Here is a 20,228-nt window from a genome sequence, read left to right as displayed (position 1 = left end):
AGGTAAAATGCATATTCTGTACTCACTGAAGCTTCTCCAGTTTACAGCTGGGATCCTTCAGTACAACAGAGAGCAGGTTCACTCCTGAGTCTCCTGGGTGATTGTAGCTCAGGTCCAGCTCTCTCAGGTGTGAGGGGTTTGACCTCAAAGCTGAAGCCAGGGAAGAACAGCCTTCTTCTGTGACTCTACAGCTGGACAGCCTATAAAAAAATAACAAGATCTTGGACAAAATCCAGTTGGCTTCCAACCTCAGTCAGCACCATCTACCCTCTAGTAGTGGGTTTGAGGCAAGCTGGTGGACAACCCCCCGTTATTTAATATTTTTGTAGGGCTGGGCGATATCATATTGATATTATATCGCAGATACGCAGTAATAAGCGGGGCTTCAGATGACGGGTGAAACATTTGGCCGGACACCAGCTTTTGGATACTATGCGGATGGTTATTTACGCCCACAGTTTGGTAAGTAGTTTATTAGGTAGTACAGCTAAAACATTAAGGGGGCTGAGGTGCTCATTAATATGACCGCTGAGTTGTTCCTTTCTTCACCGCTACTTCAGTGCATGTCACACTGAAGTATAGCAAATCATAGCATACCAAGACAGTATTATATGATGTGCTCTGCTAAGCAAATTTAATAAACACAGAGATATGCAAGTTTACCCTGATTACTAACTTTCGGGCATCATAAAATGCCTCATTAATATTTTAGCAGTACAGTCGAACCGCGTTACTACATACAAGACGGGATATCAAAAACATGTACGTTATAAGCATAGAACATTGTAACCACTTAGTGCAAGATGGACTAAAGAACTCACGAAATAAGAACATAAGAACTATACAAACGAGAGGAGGCCATTCGGCCCATCAAGCTCGCTTGGGGAGAACTTAACTAATAGCTCGGAGTTGTTAAAATCTTATCTAGCTCTGATTTAAAGGAACCCAAGGATTCAGCTTGCACTACATTATCAGGAAGGCTATTCCATACTCTAACTACGCGCTGCGTAAAGAAGTGCTTCCTTAAATCCAGTTTGAAATGTTCTCCTGCTAATTTCCACCTATGGCCACGAGTTCGTGTATTTGAACTAATGCTGAAGTAACTATTTGGTTGAACAGCATCCAAACCTGTTAGAATCTTATATACCTGGATCAGGTCCCCCCTCAGTCTCCTTTGCTTGAGACTGAACAGATTTAGCTCAAGTAACCGTTCCTCATATGACATTCCTCTAAGACCAGGAATCATTATTGTCGCCCTACGCTGCACCTTTTCTAAGGCCACAATGTCCTTTTTAAGATATGGTGACCAAACCTGCACACAATATTCTAGGTGAGGTCTCACCAAGGAATTGTATAATCTTAGCATTACCTCCCTTGACTTATACTACACACCTGGAGATATACCCCAACATCCTATTGGCCTTTTTTATTGCTTCCCCACACTGGCGATAATGGGACATGGAAGCATCAACATACACACCAAGGTCTTTTTCATGATCGGCTACCTTTATTTCAGTGGGACCCATAAAATACCTGTACTTTATATTTCTGCTCCCTACATGGAGTACCTTACTCGTCTAAGTCGCGCCCTGCCTTGGCCTTGGTCTCGTCTCAGTCTCGCCCTGCCTTGGCCTTGGCCTCGTCTCAGTCTCGCCCTGCCTTGGCCTTGGCCTCGTCTCAGTCTCGCCCTGCCTTGGCCTTGGTCTCGTCTCAGTCGCGCCCTGCCTTGGCCTTGGCCTCGTCTAAGTCGCGCCCTGCCTTGGCCTTGGCCTCGTCTAAGTCGCGCCCTGCCTTGGCCTTGGCCTCGTCTCAGTCGCGCCCTGCCTTGGCCTTGGCCTCCTCTCAGTCGCGCCCTGCCTTGGCCTTGGCCTCGTCTCAGTCGCGCCCTGCCTTGGCCTTGGCCTCATCTCAGTCGCCCCCTGCCTTGGCCTTGGCCTCGTCTCAGTCGCGCCCTGCCTTGGTCTCGTCTCAGTCTCGCCCTGCCTTGGCCTTGGCCTCGTCTCAGTCGCGCCCTGCCTTGGCCTTGGCCTCGTCTCAGTCGCGCCCTGCCTTGGCCTTGGTCTCGTCTCAGTCGCGCCCTGCCTTGGCCTTGGTCTCGTCTCAGTCTCGCCCTGCCTTGGCCTTGGCCTCGTCTCAGTCTCGCCCTGCCTTGGCCTTGGCCTCGTCTCAGTCGCGCCCTGCCTTGGCCTTGGCCTCGTCTCAGTCGCGCCCTGCCTTGGCCTTGGTCTCGTCTCAGTCTCGCCCTGCCTTGGCCTTGGCCTCGTCTCAGTCTCGCCCTGCCTTGGCCTTGGCCTCGTCTGTCGCGCCCTGCCTTGGCCTCGTCTCAGTCGCGCCCTGCCTTGGCCTTGGCCTCGTCTCAGTCGCGCCCTGCCTTGGCCTTGGCCTCGTCTCAGTCGCGCCCTGCCTTGGCCTTGGCCTCGTCTCAGTCTCGCCCTGCCTTGGCCTTGGCCTCGTCTCAGTCGCGCCCTGCCTTGGCCTTGGCCTCCTCTCAGTCGCGCCCTGCCTTGGCCTTGGCCTCGTCTCAGTCGCGCCCTGCCTTGGCCTTGGCCTCGTCTCAGTCGCGCCCTGCCTTGGACTTGGCCTCGTCTCAGTCGCGCCCTGCCTTGGCCTTGGCCTCGTCTCAGTCGCGCCCTGCCTTGGCCTTGGCCTCGTCTCAGTCGCGCCCTGCCTTGGCCTTGGCCTCGTCTCAGTCCCGCCCTGCCTTGGCCTTGGCCTCGTCTCAGTCTCGCCCTGCCTTGGCCTTGGTCTCGTCTCAGTCGCGCCCTGCCTTGGCCTTGGCCTCGTCTCAGTCGCGCCCTACCTTGGCCTTGGCCTCGTCTCAGTCGGGCCCTGCCTTGGCCTTGGCCTCGTCTCAGTCGCGCCCTGCCTTGGCCTTGGCCTCGTCTCAGTCGCGCCCTGCCTTGGCCTTGGCCTCGTCTCAGTCTCGCCCTGCCTTGGCCTTGGCCTCGTCTCAGTCTCGCCCTGCCTTGGCCTTGGCCTCGTCTCAGTCGCGCCCTGCCTTGGCCTCGTCTAAGTCGCGCCCTGCCTTGGCCTCGTCTCAGTCTCGCCCTGCCTTGGCCTAGGTCTCGTCTCAGTCGCGCCCTGCCTTGGCCTCGGCCTCGTCTCAGTCGCGCCCTGCCTTGGCCTTGGCCTCGTCTCAGTCGCGCCCTGCCTTGGCCTTGGCCTCGTCTCAGTCGCGCCCTGCCTTGGCCTCGTCTCAGTCGCGCCCTGCCTTGGCCTTGGCCTCGTCTCAGTCTCGCCCTGCCTTGGCCTTGGCCTCGTCTCAGTCTCGCCCTGCCTTGGCCTTGGTCTCGTCTCAGTCGCGCCCTGCCTTGGCCTTGGTCTCGTCTCAGTCGCGCCCTACCTTGGCCTTGGCCTCGTCTCAGTCGCGCCATGCCTTGGCCTTGGCCTCGTCTCAGTCGCGCCCTGCCTTGGCCTTGGCCTCGTCTCAGTCGCGCCCTGCCTTGGCCTTGGCCTCGTCTCAGTCGCGCCCTGCCTTGGCCTTGGCCTCGTCTCAGTCGCGCCCTGCCTTGGCATTGGCCTCGTCTCAGTCGCGCCCTGCCTTGGCCTTGGCCTCGTCTCAGTCGCGCCCTGCCTTGGCCTTGGTCTCGTCTCAGTCTCGCCCTGCCTTGGCCTTGGCCTCGTCTCAGTCGCGCCCTGCCTTGGCCTCGTCTAAGTCGCGCCCTGCCTTGGCCTCGTCTCAGTCTCGCCCTGCCTTGGCCTTGGTCTCGTCTCAGTCTCGCCCTGCCTTGGCCTTGGTCTCGTCTCAGTCGCGCCCTGACTTGGCCTTGGCCTCGTCTCAGTCGCGCCCTGCCTTGGCCTTGGCCTCGTCTCAGTCGCGCCCTGCCTTGGCCTTGGCCTCGTCTCAGTCTCGCCCTGCCTTGGCCTTGGTCTCGTCTCAGTCTCGCCCTGCCTTGGCCTTGGTCTCGTCTCAGTCTCGCCCTGCCTTGGCCTTGGTCTCGTCTCAGTCGCGCCCTGACTTGGCCTTGGCCTCGTCTCAGTCGCGCCCTGCCTTGGCCTTGGCCTCGTCTCAGTCTCGCCCTGCCTTGGCCTTGGTCTCGTCTCAGTCTCGCCCTGCCTTGGCCTTGGTCTCGTCTCAGTCGCGCCCTGACTTGGCCTTGGCCTCGTCTCAGTCGCGCCCTGCCTTGGCCTTGGCCTCGTCTCAGTCGCGCCCTGCCTTGGCCTTGGCCTCGTCTAAGTCGCGCCCTGCCTTGGCCTTGGTCTCGTCTCAGTCGCGCCCTGCCTTGGCCTTGGCCTCGTCTCAGTCTCGCCCTGCCTTGGCCTTGGCCTCGTCTCAGTCGCGCCCTGCCTTGGCCTTGGCCTCGTCTCAGTCGCGCCCTGCCTTGGCCTTGGCCTCGTCTCAGTCGCGCCCTGCCTTGGCCTTGGCCTCGTCTCAGTCGCGCCCTGCCTTGGCCTCGTCTCAGTCTCGCCCTGCCTTGGCCTTGGCCTCGTCTAAGTCGCGCCCTGCCTTGGCCTCGTCTCAGTCTCGCCCTGCCTTGGCCTTGGCCTCGTCTCAGTCGCGCCCTGCCTTGGCCTTGGCCTCGTCTCAGTCGCGCCCTGCCTTGGCCTCGTCTCAGTCGCGCCCTGCCTTGGCCTTGGCCTCGTCTCAGTCTCGCCCTGCCTTGGCCTTGGCCTCGTCTCAGTCTCGCCCTGCCTTGGCCTTGGCCTCGTCTCAGTCGCGCCCTGCCTTGGCCTTGGCCTCGTCTCAGTCTCGCCCTGCCTTGGCCTCGTCTCAGTCGCGCCCTGCCTTGGCCTCGTCTCAGTCTCGCCCTGCCTTGGCCTCGTCTAAGTCGCGCCCTGCCTTGGCCTTGGTCTCGTCTCAGTCTCGCCTTGCCTTGGCCTTGGTCTCGTCTCAGTCTCGCCCTGCCTTAGCGTTGGTCTCATATCAGTCTCACCCTGCCTTGGCCTTGGCCTCGTCTCAGTCTCGCTCTGCCTTGGCCTTGGCCTCATCTCAGTCTCGCCCTGCCTTGGCCTTGGCCTCGTCTCAGTCTCGCCCTGCCTTGGCCTTGGCCTCGTCTCAGTCGCGCCCTGCCTTGGCCTCGTCTCAGTCGCGCCCTGCCTTGGCCTTGGCCTCGTCTCAGTCGCGCCCTGCCTTGGCCTTGGTCTCGTCTCAGTCTCGCCCTGCCTTGGCCTTGGTCTCGTCTCAGTCTAGCCCTGCCTTGGCCTTGGCCTCGTCTCAGTCGCGCCCTGCCTTGGCCTTGGCCTCGTCTCAGTCGCGCCCTGCCTTGGCCTTGTCTCAGTCTCGCCCTGCCTTGGCCTTGGCCTCGTCTAAGTCGCGCCCTGCCTTGGCCTTGGCCTCGTCTCAGTCTCGCCCTGCCTTGGCCTTGGCCTCGTCTCAGTCGCGCCCTGCCTTGGCCTTGGTCTCGTCTCAGTCTCGCCCTGCCTTGGCCTTGGTCTCGTCTCAGTCTAGCCCTGCCTTGGCCTTGGCCTCGTCTCAGTCGCGCCCTACCTTGGCCTTGGCCTCGTCTCAGTCGCGCCCTGCCTTGGCCTTGGCCTCGTCTCAGTCGCGCCCTGCCTTGGCCTCGTCTCAGTCTCGCCCTGCCTTGGCCTCGTCTCAGTCGCGCCCTGCCTTGGCCTTGGCCTCGTCTCAGTCGCGCCCTGCCTTGGCCTTGGCCTCGTCTCAGTCGCGCCCTGCCTTGGCCTTGGCCTCGTCTAAGTCGCGGCCTGCCTTGGCCTTGGCCTCGTCTAAGTCGCGCCCTGCCTTGGCCTTGGTCTCGTCTCAGTCGCGCCCTGCCTTGGCCTTGGTCTCGTCTCAGTCTCGCCCTGCCTTGGCCTTGGCCTCGTCTCAGTCTCGCCCTGCCTTGGCCTTGGCCTCGTCTCAGTCGCGCCCTGCCTTGGCCTCGTCTAAGTCGCGCCCTGCCTTGGCCTTGGCCTCGTCTCAGTCTCGCCCTGCCTTGGCCTTGGCCTCGTCTCAGTCGCGCCCTGCCTTGGCCTTGGCCTCGTCTCAGTCGCGCCCTGCCTTGGCCTTGGCCTCGTCTCAGTCTCGCCCTGCCTTGGCCTTGGTCTCGTCTCAGTCGCGCCCTGCCTTGGCCTTGGTCTCGTCTCAGTCGCGCCCTGCCTTGGCCTTGGTCTCGTCTCAGTCTCGCCCTGCCTTGGCCTCGTCTCAGTCGCGCCCTGCCTTGGCCTTGGCCTCGTCTCAGTCGCGCCCTGCCTTGGCCTCGTCTCAGTCGCGCCCTGCCTTGGCCTCGTCTCAGTCGCGCCCTGCCTTGGCCTTGGCCTCGTCTCAGTCGCGGCCTGCCTTGGCCTTGGCCTCGTCTAAACCGCGCCCTGCCTTGGCCTTGGCCTCGTCTCAGCCGCGCCCTGCCTTGGCCTTGGTCTCGTCTCAGTCTCGCCCTGCCTTGGCCTTGGCCTCGTCTCAGTCTCGCCCTGCCTTGGCCTTGGCCTCGTCTCAGTCTCGCCCTGCCTTGGCCTTGGCCTCGTCTCAGTCTCGCCCTGCCTTGGCCTTGGTCTCGTCTCAGTCGCGCCCTGCCTTGGCCTTGGCCTCGTCTCAGTCGCGCCCTGCCTTGGCCTTGGCCTCGTCTCAGTCGCGCCCTGCCTTGGCCTTGGTCTCGTCTCAGTCTCGCCCTGCCTTGGCCTTGGTCTCGTCTCAGTCTCGCCCTGCCTTGGCCTTGGTCTCGTCTCAGTCTCGCCCTGCCTTGGCCTTGGCCTCGTCTCAGTCTCACCCTGCCTTGGCCTTGGCCTCGTCTCAGTCTCGCCCTACCTTGGCCTTGGCCTCGTCTCAGTCTCGCCCTGCCTTGGCCTCGTCTCAGTCTCGCCCTGCCTTGGCCTTGGCCTCGTCTCAGTCGCGCCCTGCCTTGGCCTCGTCTCAGTCGCGCCCTGCCTTGGCCTTGGCCTCGTCTCAGTCGCGCCCTGCCTTGGCCTTGGCCTCGTCTCAGTCGCGCCCTGCCTTGGCCTTGGCCTCGTCTAAGTCGCGCCCTGGCTTGGCCTTGGCCTCGTCTCAGTCGCGCCCTGCCTTGGCCTTGGCCTCGTCTCAGTCGCGCCCTGCCTTGGCCTTGGCCTCGTCTCAGTTGCGCCCTGCCTTGGCCTCGTCTCAGTCTCGCCCTGCCTTGGCCTTGGCCTCGTCTCAGTCGCGCCCTGCCTTGGCCTTGGCCTCGTCTCAGTCGCGCCCTGCCTTGGCCTTGGCCTCGTCTCAGTCGCGCCCTGCCTTGGCCTTGGCCTCGTCTCAGTCGCGCCCTGCCTTGGCCTTGGCCTCGTCTCAGTCGCGCCCTGCCTTGGCCTTGGCCTCGTCTCAGTCGCGGCCTGCCTTGGCCTTGGCCTCGTCTAAGCCGCGCCCTGCCTTGGCCTTGGTCTCGTCTCAGCCGCGCCCTGCCTTGGCCTTGGTCTCGTCTCAGTCTCGCCCTGCCTTGGCCTTGGCCTCGTCTCAGTCTCGCCCTGCCTTGGCCTTGGCCTCGTCTCAGTCTCGCCCTGCCTTGGCCTTGGCCTCGTCTAAGTCGCGCCCTGCCTTGGCCTTGGCCTCGTCTCAGTCTCGCCCTGCCTTGGCCTCGTCTCAGTCTCGCCCTGCCTTGGCCTTGGTCTCGTCTCAGTCTCGCCCTGCCTTGGCCTTGGTCTCGTCTCAGTCGCGCCCTGCCTTGGCCTTGGCCTCGTCTCAGTCGCGCCCTGCCTTGGCCTCGTCTCAGTCGCGCCCTCCCTTGGCCTTGGCCTCGTCTCAGTCGCGCCCTGCCTTGGCCTTGGCCTCGTCTCAGTCTCGCCCTGCCTTGGCCTTGGCCTCGTCTCAGTCTCGCCCTGCCTTGGCCTTGGCCTCGTCTCAGTCTCGCCCTGCCTTGGCCTCGTCTAAGTCGCGCCCTGCCTTGGCCTTGGTCTCGTCTCAGTCTCGCCCTGCCTTGGCCTTGGTCTCGTCTCAGTCTCGCCCTGCCTTGGCCTTGGTCTCGTCTCAGTCTCGCCCTGCCTTGGCGTTGGTCTCATATCAGTCTCGCCCTGCCTTGGCCTTGGCCTCGTCTCAGTCGCGCCCTGCCTTGGCCTTGGCCTCGTCTCAGTCTCGCCCTGCCTTGGCCTTGGCCTCGTCTCAGTCTCGCCCTGCCTTGGCCTTGGCCTCGTCTAAGTCGCACCCTGCCTTGGCCTTGGTCTCGTCTCAGTCTCGCCCTGCCTTAGCGTTGGTCTCATATCAGTCTCACCCTGCCTTGGCCTTGGCCTCGTCTCAGTCTCGCCCTGCCTTGGCCTTGGCCTCGTCTCAGTCTCGCCCTGCCTTGGCCTTGGCCTCGTCTCAGTCGCGCCCTGCCTTGGCCTTGGCCTCGTCTCAGTCACGCCCTGCCTTGGCCTTGGCCTCGTCTCAGTCGCGCCCTGCCTTGGCCTTGGCCTCGTCTCAGTCGCGCCCTGCCTTGGCCTTGGCCTCGTCTCAGTCGCGCCCTGCCTTGGCCTCGTCTCAGTCTCGCCCTGCCTTGGCCTTGGCCTCGTCTAAGTCGCGCCCTGCCTTGGCCTTGGCCTCGTCTCAGTCTCGCCCTGCCTTGGCCTTGGCCTCGTCTCAGTCGCGCCCTGCCTTGGCCTTGGCCTCGTCTCAGTCGCGCCCTGCCTTGGCCTCGTCTAAGTCGCGCCCTGCCTTGGACTTGGCCTCGTCTCAGTCTCGCCCTGCCTTGGCCTTGGCCTCGTCTCAGTCTCGCCCTGCCTTGGCCTTGGCCTCGGCCTCGTCTCAGTCGCGCCCTGCCTTGGCCTTGGCCTCGTCTCAGTCTCGCCCTGCCGTGGCCTTGGCCTCGTCTCAGTCTCGCCCTGCCTTGGCCTTGGCCTCGTCTCAGTCGCGCCCTGCCTTGGCCTTGGCCTCGTCTCAGTCTCGCCCTGCCTTGGCCTCGTCTAAGTCGCGCCCTGCCTTGGCCTTGGTCTCGTCTCAGTCTCGCCTTGCCTTGGCCTTGGTCTCGTCTCAGTCTCGCCCTGCCTTAGCGTTGGTCTCATATCAGTCTCACCCTGCCTTGGCCTTGGCCTCGTCTCAGTCGCGCCCTGCCTTGGCCTTGGCCTCGTCTCAGTCTCGCCCTGCCTTGGCCTCGTCTCAGTCGCGCCCTGCCTTGGCCTTGGCCTCGTCTCAGTCTCGCCCTGCCTTGGCCTTGGCCTCGTCTAAGTCGCACCCTGCCTTGGCCTTGGTCTCGTCTCAGTCTCGCCCTGCCTTAGCGTTGGCCTCATATCAGTCTCACCCTGCCTTGGCCTTGGCCTCGTCTCAGTCTCGCCCTGCCTTGGCCTTGGCCTCGTCTCAGTCTCGCCCTGCCTTGGCCTTGGCCTCGTCTCAGTCGCGCCCTGCCTTGGCCTTGGCCTCGTCTCAGTCGCGCCCTGCCTTGGCCTTGTCTCAGTCTCGCCCTGCCTTGGCCTTGGCCTCGTCTAAGTCGCGCCCTGCCTTGGCCTTGGCCTCGTCTCAGTCTCGCCCTGCCTTGGCCTTGGCCTCGTCTCAGTCGCGCCCTGCCTTGGCCTTGGCCTCGTCTCAGTCGCGCCCTGCCTTGGCCTCGTCTAAGTCGCGCCCTGCCTTGGCCTTGGCCTCGTCTCAGTCTCGCCCTGCCTTGGCCTTGGCCTCGTCTCAGTCGCGCCCTGCCTTGGCCTTGGCCTCGTCTCAGTCTCGCCCTGCCTTGGCCTTGGCCTCGTCTCAGTCTCGCCCTGCCTTGGCCTTGGCCTCGTCTCAGTCGCGCCCTGCCTTGGCCTTGGCCTCGTCTCAGTCTCGCCCTGCCTTGGCCTCGTCTAAGTCGCGCCCTGCCTTGGCCTTGGTCTCGTCTCAGTCTCGCCTTGCCTTGGCCTTGGTCTCGTCTCAGTCTCGCCCTGCCTTAGCGTTGGTCTCATATCAGTCTCACCCTGCCTTGGCCTTGGCCTCGTCTCAGTCTCGCCCTACCTTGGCCTTGGCCTCGTCTCAGTCTCGCCCTGCCTTGGCCTTGGCCTCGTCTCAGTCTCGCCCTGCCTTGGCCTTGGCCTCGTCTCAGTCGCGCCCTGCCTTGGCCTCGTCTCAGTCGCGCCCTGCCTTGGCCTTGTCTCAGTCTCGCCCTGCCTTGGCCTTGGCCTCGTCTAAGTCGCGCCCTGCCTTGGCCTTGGCCTCGTCTAAGTCGCGCCCTGCCTTGGCCTTGGCCTCGTCTCAGTCGCGCCCTGCCTTGGCCTTGGCCTCGTCTCAGTCGCGCCCTGCCTTGGCCTTGGCCTCGTCTCAGTCGCGCCCTGCCTTGGCCTTGGCCTCGTCTCAGTCTTGCCCTGCCTTGGCCTTGGTCTCGTCTCAGTCGCGCCCTGCCTTGGCCTTGGTCTCGTCTCAGTCTCGCCCTGCCTTGGCCTCGTCTCAGTCGCGCCCTGCCTTGGCCTTGTCTCAGTCGAGCCCTGCCTTGGCCTTGGCCTCGTCTCAGTCGCGCCCTGCCTTGGCCTTGGCCTCGTCTCAGTCGCGGCCTGCCTTGGCCTTGGCCTCGTCTAAGCCGCGCCCTGCCTTGGCCTTGGTCTCGTCTCAGCCGCGCCCTGCCTTGGCCTTGGTCTCGTATCAGTCTCGCCCTGCCTTGGCCTTGGCCTCGTCTCAGTCTCGCCCTGCCTTGGCCTCGTCTAAGTCGCACCCTGCCTTGGCCTTGGTCTCGTCTCAGTCGCGCCCTGCCTTGGCCTTGGCCTCGTCTCAGTCGCGCCCTGCCTTGGCCTCGTCTCAGTCGCGCCCTGCCTTGGCCTTGGCCTCGTCTCAGTCGCGCCCTGCCTTGGCCTTGGCCTCGTCTCAGTCTCGCCCTGCCTTGGCCTTGGTCTCGTCTCAGTCTCGCCCTGCCTTAGCGTTGGTCTCATATCAGTCTCACCCTGCCTTGGCCTTGGTCTCGTCTCAGTCGCGCCCTGCCTTGGCCTTGGCCTCGTCTCAGTCGCGCCCTGCCTTGGCCTCGTCTCAGTCGCGCCCTGCCTTGGCCTCGTCTCAGTCGCGCCCTGCCTTGGCCTTGGCCTCGTCTCAGTCGCGCCCTGCCTTGGCCTTGGCCTCGTCTAAGTCGCGCCCTGCCTTGGCCTCGTCTCAGTTGCGCCCTGCCTTGGTCTCGTCTCAGTCGCGCCCTGCCTTGGCCTTGGTCTCGTCTCAGTCTCTCCCTGCCTTGGCCTCGTCTCAGTCGCGCCCTGCCTTGGCCTTGGTCTCGTCTCAGTCGCGCCCTGCCTTGGCCTTGGTCTCGTCTCAGTCGCGCCCTGCCTTGGCCTTGGTCTCGTCTCGGTCTCGAAACACTCTGGTCTTGATGATGTCAGTGTTATATTATCAACATTGAAACTGAAATGATTTTTGGTCAGATTTTCAATATTGAAAAATTGATGGTGGCAAAACCTTGATTCAATGTTGATATAAAGTGACTTTTTCAACATTGAAAATAAGATGTTGAATCCACATCGATATTACTGGAAATACTCAACATTGAATCAATTTATGCTCGGGGATGATCAATCGACATTGATTCATGGCAGGTTCTGCAACATTGAATGAATTTATGCTCAGGGATGATCAATCAACGTTGATTCATGGTGGGTTCTGCAACATTGAATCAATTTATGCTTAGTGGTGAAATCAATATTGATATACGCATTTGTCTTTTTAGTGTGTATTAATTATAATAATATACAAATTACAATTTCACCGTATTTGTATTAAGAATAATACTTTAATGTAGATGACACACACTCTTTAATTCAGAGTAACTTCAGTTAAATATACAGGCATGAGGTGGACGTTCTCACACATGCACAGTTCATCTGGCGGACTTCTGGTTTAAACTGGGCCGTGAAGAGAAGCAGCACGTGAAGCAGCTCGTTGGAGGTCGTCAGACAATTATGCGTGAGTATATTCTACTTTTTAAAAGGATAAATGGCTGTTTCTCAGGGCCCAAATTTAAGAAGTATGGAAAATGGTCAAAATCTAACATTGATATTAAACTGAACTCAGTTACATGTAGCAGAAATATGCTGGACAAAGAAGAGATCTTAAGCTGAATTTTCCTTTCCTCTGGGCTGCCTTAGTCTCTGGGATAAGCTCCTGACCCCCCATGACCCAGAACGACAAGCAGCTATGGAAAATGGGTGGATAGATGGATAAATGGATGATTTTTTTTCTTACTAATCTACAAATTTGTAACTTAATGACCAGCTCTTGTTCATAGCCTGGGCATTGCCTATATTGTCAAACATCCACAGCCTGTGGTTAAATCTGTGTCCCAGTTTCAGCATCATTGTGAAGTACCAGTTTAATATTTGACCTGACAAGTAATACTGACCTCAGTATTTGCACTTTACAGTCGGAATTCCCCAGTTCAGCAGACAGGAGTGTCACTCCTGAGTCCTGCAGGTCATTGTTACTCAGGTCCAGCTCTATCAGGTGTGAGGTGATTGATCTGAGAGCTGAAGTCAGAGCCTCACAGCATTTCTCTGTGAGATTACAGCTGTCCAGCCTGGAAAAGAAAACACATCAAGACTCAGACACACACATTATACACCAGTCATGGCACTGATAGTAATATTAAACAATCTTATATTTGAAATATAAAAAGCAGAGTAGCTTAGGATGAAGTACAGTGTGCAGAGTACTGGACATCATTGACATGATATAATTTTTGAAGCCATTTTAATTATAAAAGGTTCCCTGTTATTCATCAGCATTTTCTGCCCCAGAAACAGAATGCTAAGGGCATAACATCATAGGATGTTCTGCTTTATTTCTGTCCCGGGAGTTCAGCAGGAGTTTGGATTTGGGTTAATAAGCTTTTATGTTCGCTGCAGCTGGGATAACAAACAGGATGAACTTCAATCCAGGCACTTCAGATTCAGGTTTAGTTTGGGGAGCATGTGCTGATGTAGCACGTTGCTGCACCCCCCACACTGAGACACTCCTCGGGATACCAGCCAGCGACCTCCCTGGCAGATACAAGGTCCAGTCCCAAACTCCGGAAATAACCATCCATCTGCCACAGCTAGGTGTTACATGAGCATTTCCTTGGCCTGGTCCAGCCACTTGGGTCCTCAGCAGTAAGGATCTTGCAAGCCGGATCACCCTCCGGGAAACGCGCCACATGGCCATGGTGCCATAACTGACACTTCCTCACAATGCAGGTAATGTGCCTCATTCGGGACTTCTCTAGCAACCGCTGAATGTTGCTCTTGACAAGGTTGACATTCCCCCTGCAGACAGGTGCACCACGGATAGCTGTGCCTAAGAAGTCATCGAATGCCTGGTTCTTGGTATTTATCCAGGACACCCGCAATCCCAGACACTCAGACTTCTCGTTCAGTCTTGAGAGCCCCAAACAGAGCCTCCATTCACAAGATCACTGCCTATGGACAGCCATACCACCAGCCTGGAGAAGTTCGCCCCAGATCCCTGCGGCCTTCCCTACCCCCAGCTGATTCACCACCCGTGCAATCACAGTGAGATTAGGTGGTTCACAGCCAATCGGAGGATCAGCCGCGAGAACTATGGACCCAGAGATGTTAAACATCCTAGCTGGAGGGTCAGCATTAAACAACAGCTCAAAGTATCCAGCCTAGTGGGTCACAGCTACAGTGTCACCCGTAAGGACCGTTCCATCACTCGCCCTGACTGCAAGTCTCTGAGGAACAGATTCAGATGTGTGTAATGCTTCGATTCCTCTGTAAGCAGGACGTGGGTCACTAGACCACAGATGGGGTGTCACCTGCTCACAGATTCATCTAACAAACGTCTCCTTATCTGCCCACAGAGCTGTATGTCTCAGTTCCCAGTACAGACTGGAATTGCCACCAAGTCAGGCACTGCGACTCCTCTCGATAATATCCAGGGTGCCCTGCGAGATGAAACATCTCCTTCTGGGATCACTGGCAACACCAACACAACCCTCTGCAACCTTCAGGGTCTTATCACGGAAGGTCTCCCACGTCACGTTACAGTCAGCAGTCACACCCAAGTCTGAAAGTTCCTCACACAAACCGTGACATCAGACACCATTGGGAGGAGCAGATCCCCTACAGCAACAGCTACTCCCCAAGTATGGCAGCCATCAGACTGATCAGACCAAAAGTAGCTATATCCACCTATAGAGATCTTGTCACTCCCCTGTCTGCGTACCTCAGAGGGTGCTGCCACCGAAACGTGGAGTTTACGAAGTTCCCCTGATAGCAGAGGAAGATGGAAGATCTTGCCGGAGAGACAAGGTGTTCCACGCACCTACCAAAATGGGTCGCCTTGAACTGGGACCAAAGTGCCGCTATGCAGCAGGTGACATCTCAGCACCACACCAGCCCCAATCCCCAGCAGGCCTGAACCTACTGGCTCTCAGACGATTTCGACTCGTCCGGGGATGGGGCTCCCGAAGGCTTTCCCCTAACCCCTGGTGTGTGCAGCCTTCCTGCGGGTGGCTGAAGCAGAGCTACTCCCGTGGAGAGCAGAAGAGTATCGTGCTTGTTTAAATCGAGCAGTTGTGAGCTGTTTTATGGCGACTGGAATGTCAATCCCTCCACCAACCCCCAAAGAAATTGTTTCTCTACAAGTTGGAGGACCGCTTGTAGGGTCAGATGCAGTTTAGCATCATACCTAGGACCAATCGGGCACTTAGTCACTTCAAATGAATTTACATCCATTGGTCCATGAAAGGGGGCGGCATGGTGGTGCAGTGGTTAGCACTGTTGCCTCACACCTCTGGGACCCGGGTTCGAGTCTCCGCCTGGGTCACATGTGTGCGGAGTTTGCATGTTCTCCCCGTGTCGTCGTGGGGTTTCCTCCGGGTACTCCGGTTTCCCCCTGCAGTCCAAAAACATGCTGAGGCTAATTGGAGTTGCTGAATTGCCCGTAGGTGTGCATGTGTGAGTGAATGGTGTGTGAGTGTGCCCTGCGATGGGCTGGCCCCCCATCCTGGGTTGTTCCCTGCCTCGTGCCCATTGATTCCGGGATAGGCTCCGGACCCCCCGCGACCCAATAGGATAAGCGGTTTGGAAAATGGATGGATGGATGGATGGTCCATGAAATTGAAAACTATTGAGAGTAATTGTATTTAAATGTAATGTATTGTATATAGTAATAGTAATAATTGTATATACCCATATCTCAGTATCTCCAGTTTACAGTGTGGAATACCCAGTAATACTGACCTCAGTATCTCCAGTTTAAAGTGTGAATCTCCCAGCCCAGCAGAAAGCAGCTGCACTCCTGAATCCTGCAGGTCATTGTCACTCAGGTCCAGCTCTCTCAGGGGGGAAGAGTTTGATCTGAGAGCTGAAGATAGTGACTCACAGCATTTCTCTGTGAGTTTACAGCTTTCCAGCCTGGAAAAGGAAATGTGTCAAGCTATATATATATAGACCACACATACAGGTATATCACACACATGTAACATAACATATCAAAATAAACATTTTAGTTTTTAAGTACAATAAGAGGCACAACAAATACTTAAAACACAATTTGCATTAGAATCCCTGAAAAAAAGGAGCCCCTCCATTCCTCCCCACGCAAGCTGCCCGCCCCCTCTTCAGCTCCACTAACACCTTTTGTTTTGCAAATGAATCACACTCAAATGATCATAGTCACCCCCAGCCAGAAGTTACGTCTTCAACTCAAGTCTGCTTCTTACGAGTTTCGTACCATGTAGTCTAAGGAACCGTATAATACACACATTGATATATAGTAATTTGAAATACAGTGGAAGCCCCGTATCTGCTGATTCGGTTACCACAGATTCAGTTATACGAAATATTTGATATGATTAATATAATTAACACAACACTGTTTTCTGTGTCTATCACTATCTGCGTAAACGTATGATGAAATAAGCAATGTTTTGTTGACAATGTTAAAAGAGAAAATATTTATATAGAATAAGATGGTATAAAAGAAAGACACGTTTTGTATGTGCATTGCATACAAAAAGATTGCTCTGTTATGAGTACAGTAGTCCGTCCATATTCCCGGGTGATACGTTCCAAGATGTACAGCTGACAGGATGAACTAGTAGTTCTCAATTCTGTTCCTGGCACTACAGACTGTTTTCATTCCGGCTGACACTGCTTTCAACCTGCCACATTCATTATTAGCCTACTGAGGACAATATAAACCTGATTATGGCAGGGATGGAATGAAAACAGGGGGGGGGGGCACCAAGGACTGGACTGAGAACCACTGGCTAAAACCATGGATAATAGCGACCCATCTGTGGGTATATAATGTTATTTTCTTGTACTTTCATGTGGTAAAGTTTAATTGGTTAATTAAGCACGGCAAAACATTACAGGCATTAAATACAGTAATGATAAAGTACCGTGTACATTATTATACAGAGCGGTACTCTGTAAAATGAAAGGGATTCTAATGTTTCAGGCTAACACACAAGAGACGATAGAGCAATGAAAAAATATCATGTAAGGGATAACGAACCAAGATAAACATGCTTTTCACACTCCTAAAAGGACGGAAGAATAGTGAGAAAACATACAGCTACAGAAGTTTAACTTTTTTTAGACCAAGGTAAGTCATGGATAACAAACCAGGGATGTGTATGTAATGTAAGTTGTGTATTGTAAGTAATGTAAGTTAATGTATCAGATGGTAGAAAAATAATGGAAGAATGGGTGAGAGAGTGAGTGAGTCAGTGTGATTTAAGTGGTTACTAGAAGGAACAGTAATATATAAAATCAACACTTTCATAAAAGGTATGTCAAGTCATTTTAGCTTATATTATAATTCCACACAGTACTAAGTCACCACACAACCCATTAAGGACCCTCCATCCCACATTTTCACAGACATTCTACGCTCTGTACCGTGGAGAACCTCACACTGATTTCTCTCCAGCAGCAAGCTGAGAAACTGAAGCCTGTCAAAGTCATTTTCCTTTCTTTTTCACCTCTTCTTGTTAATATTATTTTGTTCTTACTTTTGTGATGCTTCACACAGCAAGATGAGTCTGAACCGAATCCGGGCAAAATACCAGATCTTGCATGGTGTCTTTTTGCAAAACGACCAATACTGGTCTGAATATTAGCAAATCTGGCCCGTGTTTGCACTAGAATCAAAAGTTAAATTAAGATCTGGTCCAAAGGTGGCTAAGAAACATGTAGCGACTTTCATGTGTATGAATGAGCCATTCACACCTGGCCAGACCCCCCCCTTTATGGCGCTGATGGGGATGTATCTGGATCGCGTTTCACTGCTGCGTTGTTCGTCAAATTACCCTGCGAATGCGATTTGAATACACAGAAATGCGGCTATTTAGAATGCGAATGGCAATCTTCAGCTGAGGGCAGCACTGCACGCCCCCGATGCAGGTAAAACAAAGGTTACATGGTTTACTTTTTTTCCGATTTAGCCTAATTTTAAAAACTTTAATACTTCCGACAATTTACGTTTTGAAAAGAAGACAGATTACGGATTTAGTCAGCATTTTTTCATGTTCTTACAATAAGATTTCAGCGAGTTATGAATTGAAATACACGAGAAAGATACGAGGCATAGCCGATTACTGTATGCTGTCGACTCCAGAGGGTTCATGTAAATTAGGAACAATAGTGGTCCTAAAATTGAAACCTGCGGTACCCCACTATGAACACAGGCCCACTTCGTGCCTCTAATAACTACCCGCTGCTTCCTGTCTGTTAACCAGTTTTCGATCCAAGCTGCTACAGTTCCTAAAATCCCTGCAGCTTTGAGCTTAAGCGAGAGCCGTTTGTGGGGGACAACATCAAAGGCCTTCTGCAAATCTAAGTAGATCACATCGTAGGCCTTTTTGTGATCAATTTCTCTTGTAGCTAATTCTCCAACTGAATACTGTACAACCCTTGTCAGTGGGTTAAACAGTGCCTCCTTTGGCACAGAGCACTTCTGTTAGAAAAAACACAACGGATTAAGAGAAGACAACACATTTAAAAATGAAATTTGCTTATTTTTTGTTTTGATTATATTGTGTCATTGTTATATATGAACTTTGAACGTATGTTCTAAAAGGTTTCTACCAGTAGATGGCGCCAAGTAAGTCTGCATGTGTTGGTTGTAGCTATTCAATAAAGGAAGCGCGCGAATGAAGAACATAAAAAGAGTTGTCTCCGACCTTTGTCTGTGTAGCTCGGTGTGTAATACAAGTGTGCAGATGGATACAAAAAGGGAGCAACATAACAGTCATCTTTATGTTTTTACGTTGTGTTAATTTTTTTGTATTGTGTTAATGTTGATGTGCAGTGAGCTTTCCGTAATTATCAGCATATATTTAAAAAGAATGTTAAGCTCCTACTACCAGGATAGACATGTCACATCCTCAGCCAGGATCAGCTGAAGCCAGCAGAGGGCGCCAGTGAGCAGCCAGCGATAGTAGTCTTCTGGAAACTCTGGGCTCCTCATGAACACAACTGCTGACAACAGCACTTACAAACCACTTATGGACCCGCTATACAAATAAACCCCGATTGATATAAAAGTAGAACCATGAATAACATCTGTACTTCTTTAGCAACAGACATATGCAAAAACACTTACAGAGCTGTCCTGGATTTCTTGACCACAGGCAGAAGCCTCTGAAGACCTTCATCTGATCTGATGTATTTCTTCAGGTCAAACACATCCAGCTCCTCATCTGACATCAGCATCACAAAGGCCAGAGCTGAGTACTGTGCAGGTGAGAGGTCATCTGCTGAAATGTTTCCTGAATTCAGGTATCTTTGTACCTCCTCTACTAGAGAATTGTCACCCAGTTCATTCAGACAGTGGAACAGGTTGATGGTCCTTTCTGGAGATAAATTCTCCTGTATTTTCTCCTTGATGTATTGGGCTGTTTCCTCAATTTTATGTGAGCTGGTTCTTGTCTGTCTCAGTAGCTTTTTTAACAAGGACTTACTGGAGTCTGTTGAGAGGCCCAGGAGGAAGCGGAGGTAGAGGTCCAAGTGTCCATTCTTGCTCTCTAATGCCTGATCCACTGCAGTCTTCAGCAGGTCAGTTGATGAGTTTGACAGAAACACATATAAAGCAGCGAGATACTCCTGGATGCTCAGATGCACAAAGCAGTACACCTTCTCCTGGTACAACCCATACTCCTCTTTAAAGACTTCTGTGCACACTCCAGAGTAAACTGAAGCTTCAGTGACATCAATATCATTCTCTGACAGATCTTGTTCATAAAATATGAGATTGCCTTTCTCAAGGTTGTCAAAAGCCAGTTTACCAAGTTTTAAAAGGAATTCCTTGCTGCATTCATTAAGTTTAGTTTCATGGTTTTTCATATACTTGTCATTTTTTAAACTTGTCTGAAAGATCAGGAAGTGTGTGTACATTTCAGTCAGAGTCCTTGGAATTTCTCCCCTGTCAGTCTCACTAAAAAGCCTCTTAAGCACAGTGGCTGAAACCCAGCAGAAAACAGGTATGTGGCACATGATGAAGAGGCTCCTTGATGATTTCACATGTGTGATAATCCTGCTGGCCAAGGTCTGATCATTAAATCTCTTTTTGAAATATTTCTCCTTCTGGGCATCACTGAACCCTCGTATCTCTGTCACCTGGTGGACACACTTAGCAGGTATCTGATTGGCTGCTGCTAGCCGAGAGGTTATCCAGAGGAGAGCGGATGGGAGCAGATTCCCCTTAATGAGGTTAGTCAACAGCACATCCAGTGACGTTTTCTTTGTTAGATCAAACCAGCTCTCATTGTTCTGAAAATCCAGAGGAAGGCGACACTCATCGAGACCATCAAAGATGAACAAGACTTTGTACCTAAACAGCTCAGTGGATTGAAATGATTTCAGTTCTGGGATAAAGTGGTGAAGCAGTTCAATCAGACTGTATTCACCCTTAATCAAATTCAGGTCCCGGAAAGGAAGAGCAAATATGAAGTGAACATCCTGGTTTGCTTTTCCTTCTGCCCAGTCGAGAATAAATTTCTGCACAGAGACTGTTTTCCCGATACCTGCCACCCCTTTAGTGAGTACAGTTCTGATAGGTGTCTCATGCCCACATAAGAGTTTAAATATATCATTGCACTTGACTGTAGTATCTTCTGTTCGCCTTTTCTTGGATGCTGTTTCAATCTGTCTCACTTCATGTTCATCATTGACTGCTCCAGTCCCACCTTCAGTTATGTAGAGTTCTGTGTAAATCTCACTGAGAAGTGTTGGCTGTCCTTCCTTAGCTTTCCCTTCAAATACAGGCTGACATTTCTTCCTCAGGGTATGTTTCATTCTGTGCTGACATTGTGACAGAAGATGCCCTGAGATTAAAAGAGAAGTAAATGTTATCACACGATATTACTAATAGAAGCAAACCTAAATGAAATTAAATGATAAACTGAAATTTAAAACGTTTTTTCACATACTATTTTTCTCTGGCCAAACAAACAAATAGAGATTGAGATACAGCTCTTACTTTTCTG

The 20,228-nt window shown here is 54.2% G+C and overlaps 2 protein-coding genes across 3 annotated transcripts in view; one reads left to right on the top strand and one right to left on the bottom strand.

Annotated features, from left to right (window-relative positions):
• The window catches only part of LOC125723828 (NACHT, LRR and PYD domains-containing protein 12-like), a 189,832-nt gene that overhangs the window by 153,867 nt on the left and 15,737 nt on the right, over positions 1-20,228 (top strand). The window lies entirely within an intron of this gene.
• LOC125723900 (NACHT, LRR and PYD domains-containing protein 12-like) overlaps positions 1-20,228 on the bottom strand; it is a 67,301-nt gene that overhangs the window by 33,958 nt on the left and 13,115 nt on the right. Inside the window, exons 2-5 of the mRNA XM_049000727.1 lie at positions 18,347-20,066; positions 14,974-15,147; positions 12,132-12,305; positions 27-200 (exon numbers count right to left, since the gene is read on the bottom strand). Of these exons, the coding sequence (XP_048856684.1) occupies positions 27-200; positions 12,132-12,305; positions 14,974-15,147; positions 18,347-20,066 (2,242 nt within the window). The remainder of the gene's footprint in view (positions 1-26; positions 201-12,131; positions 12,306-14,973; positions 15,148-18,346; positions 20,067-20,228) is intronic.

Source organism: Brienomyrus brachyistius, unplaced genomic scaffold (genome assembly GCF_023856365.1).
Source record: "Brienomyrus brachyistius isolate T26 unplaced genomic scaffold, BBRACH_0.4 scaffold52, whole genome shotgun sequence".
NCBI classification, from domain to species: Eukaryota; Metazoa; Chordata; class Actinopteri; order Osteoglossiformes; family Mormyridae; genus Brienomyrus; species Brienomyrus brachyistius.
This window is presented reverse-complemented; position numbering and strand designations above follow the sequence as displayed.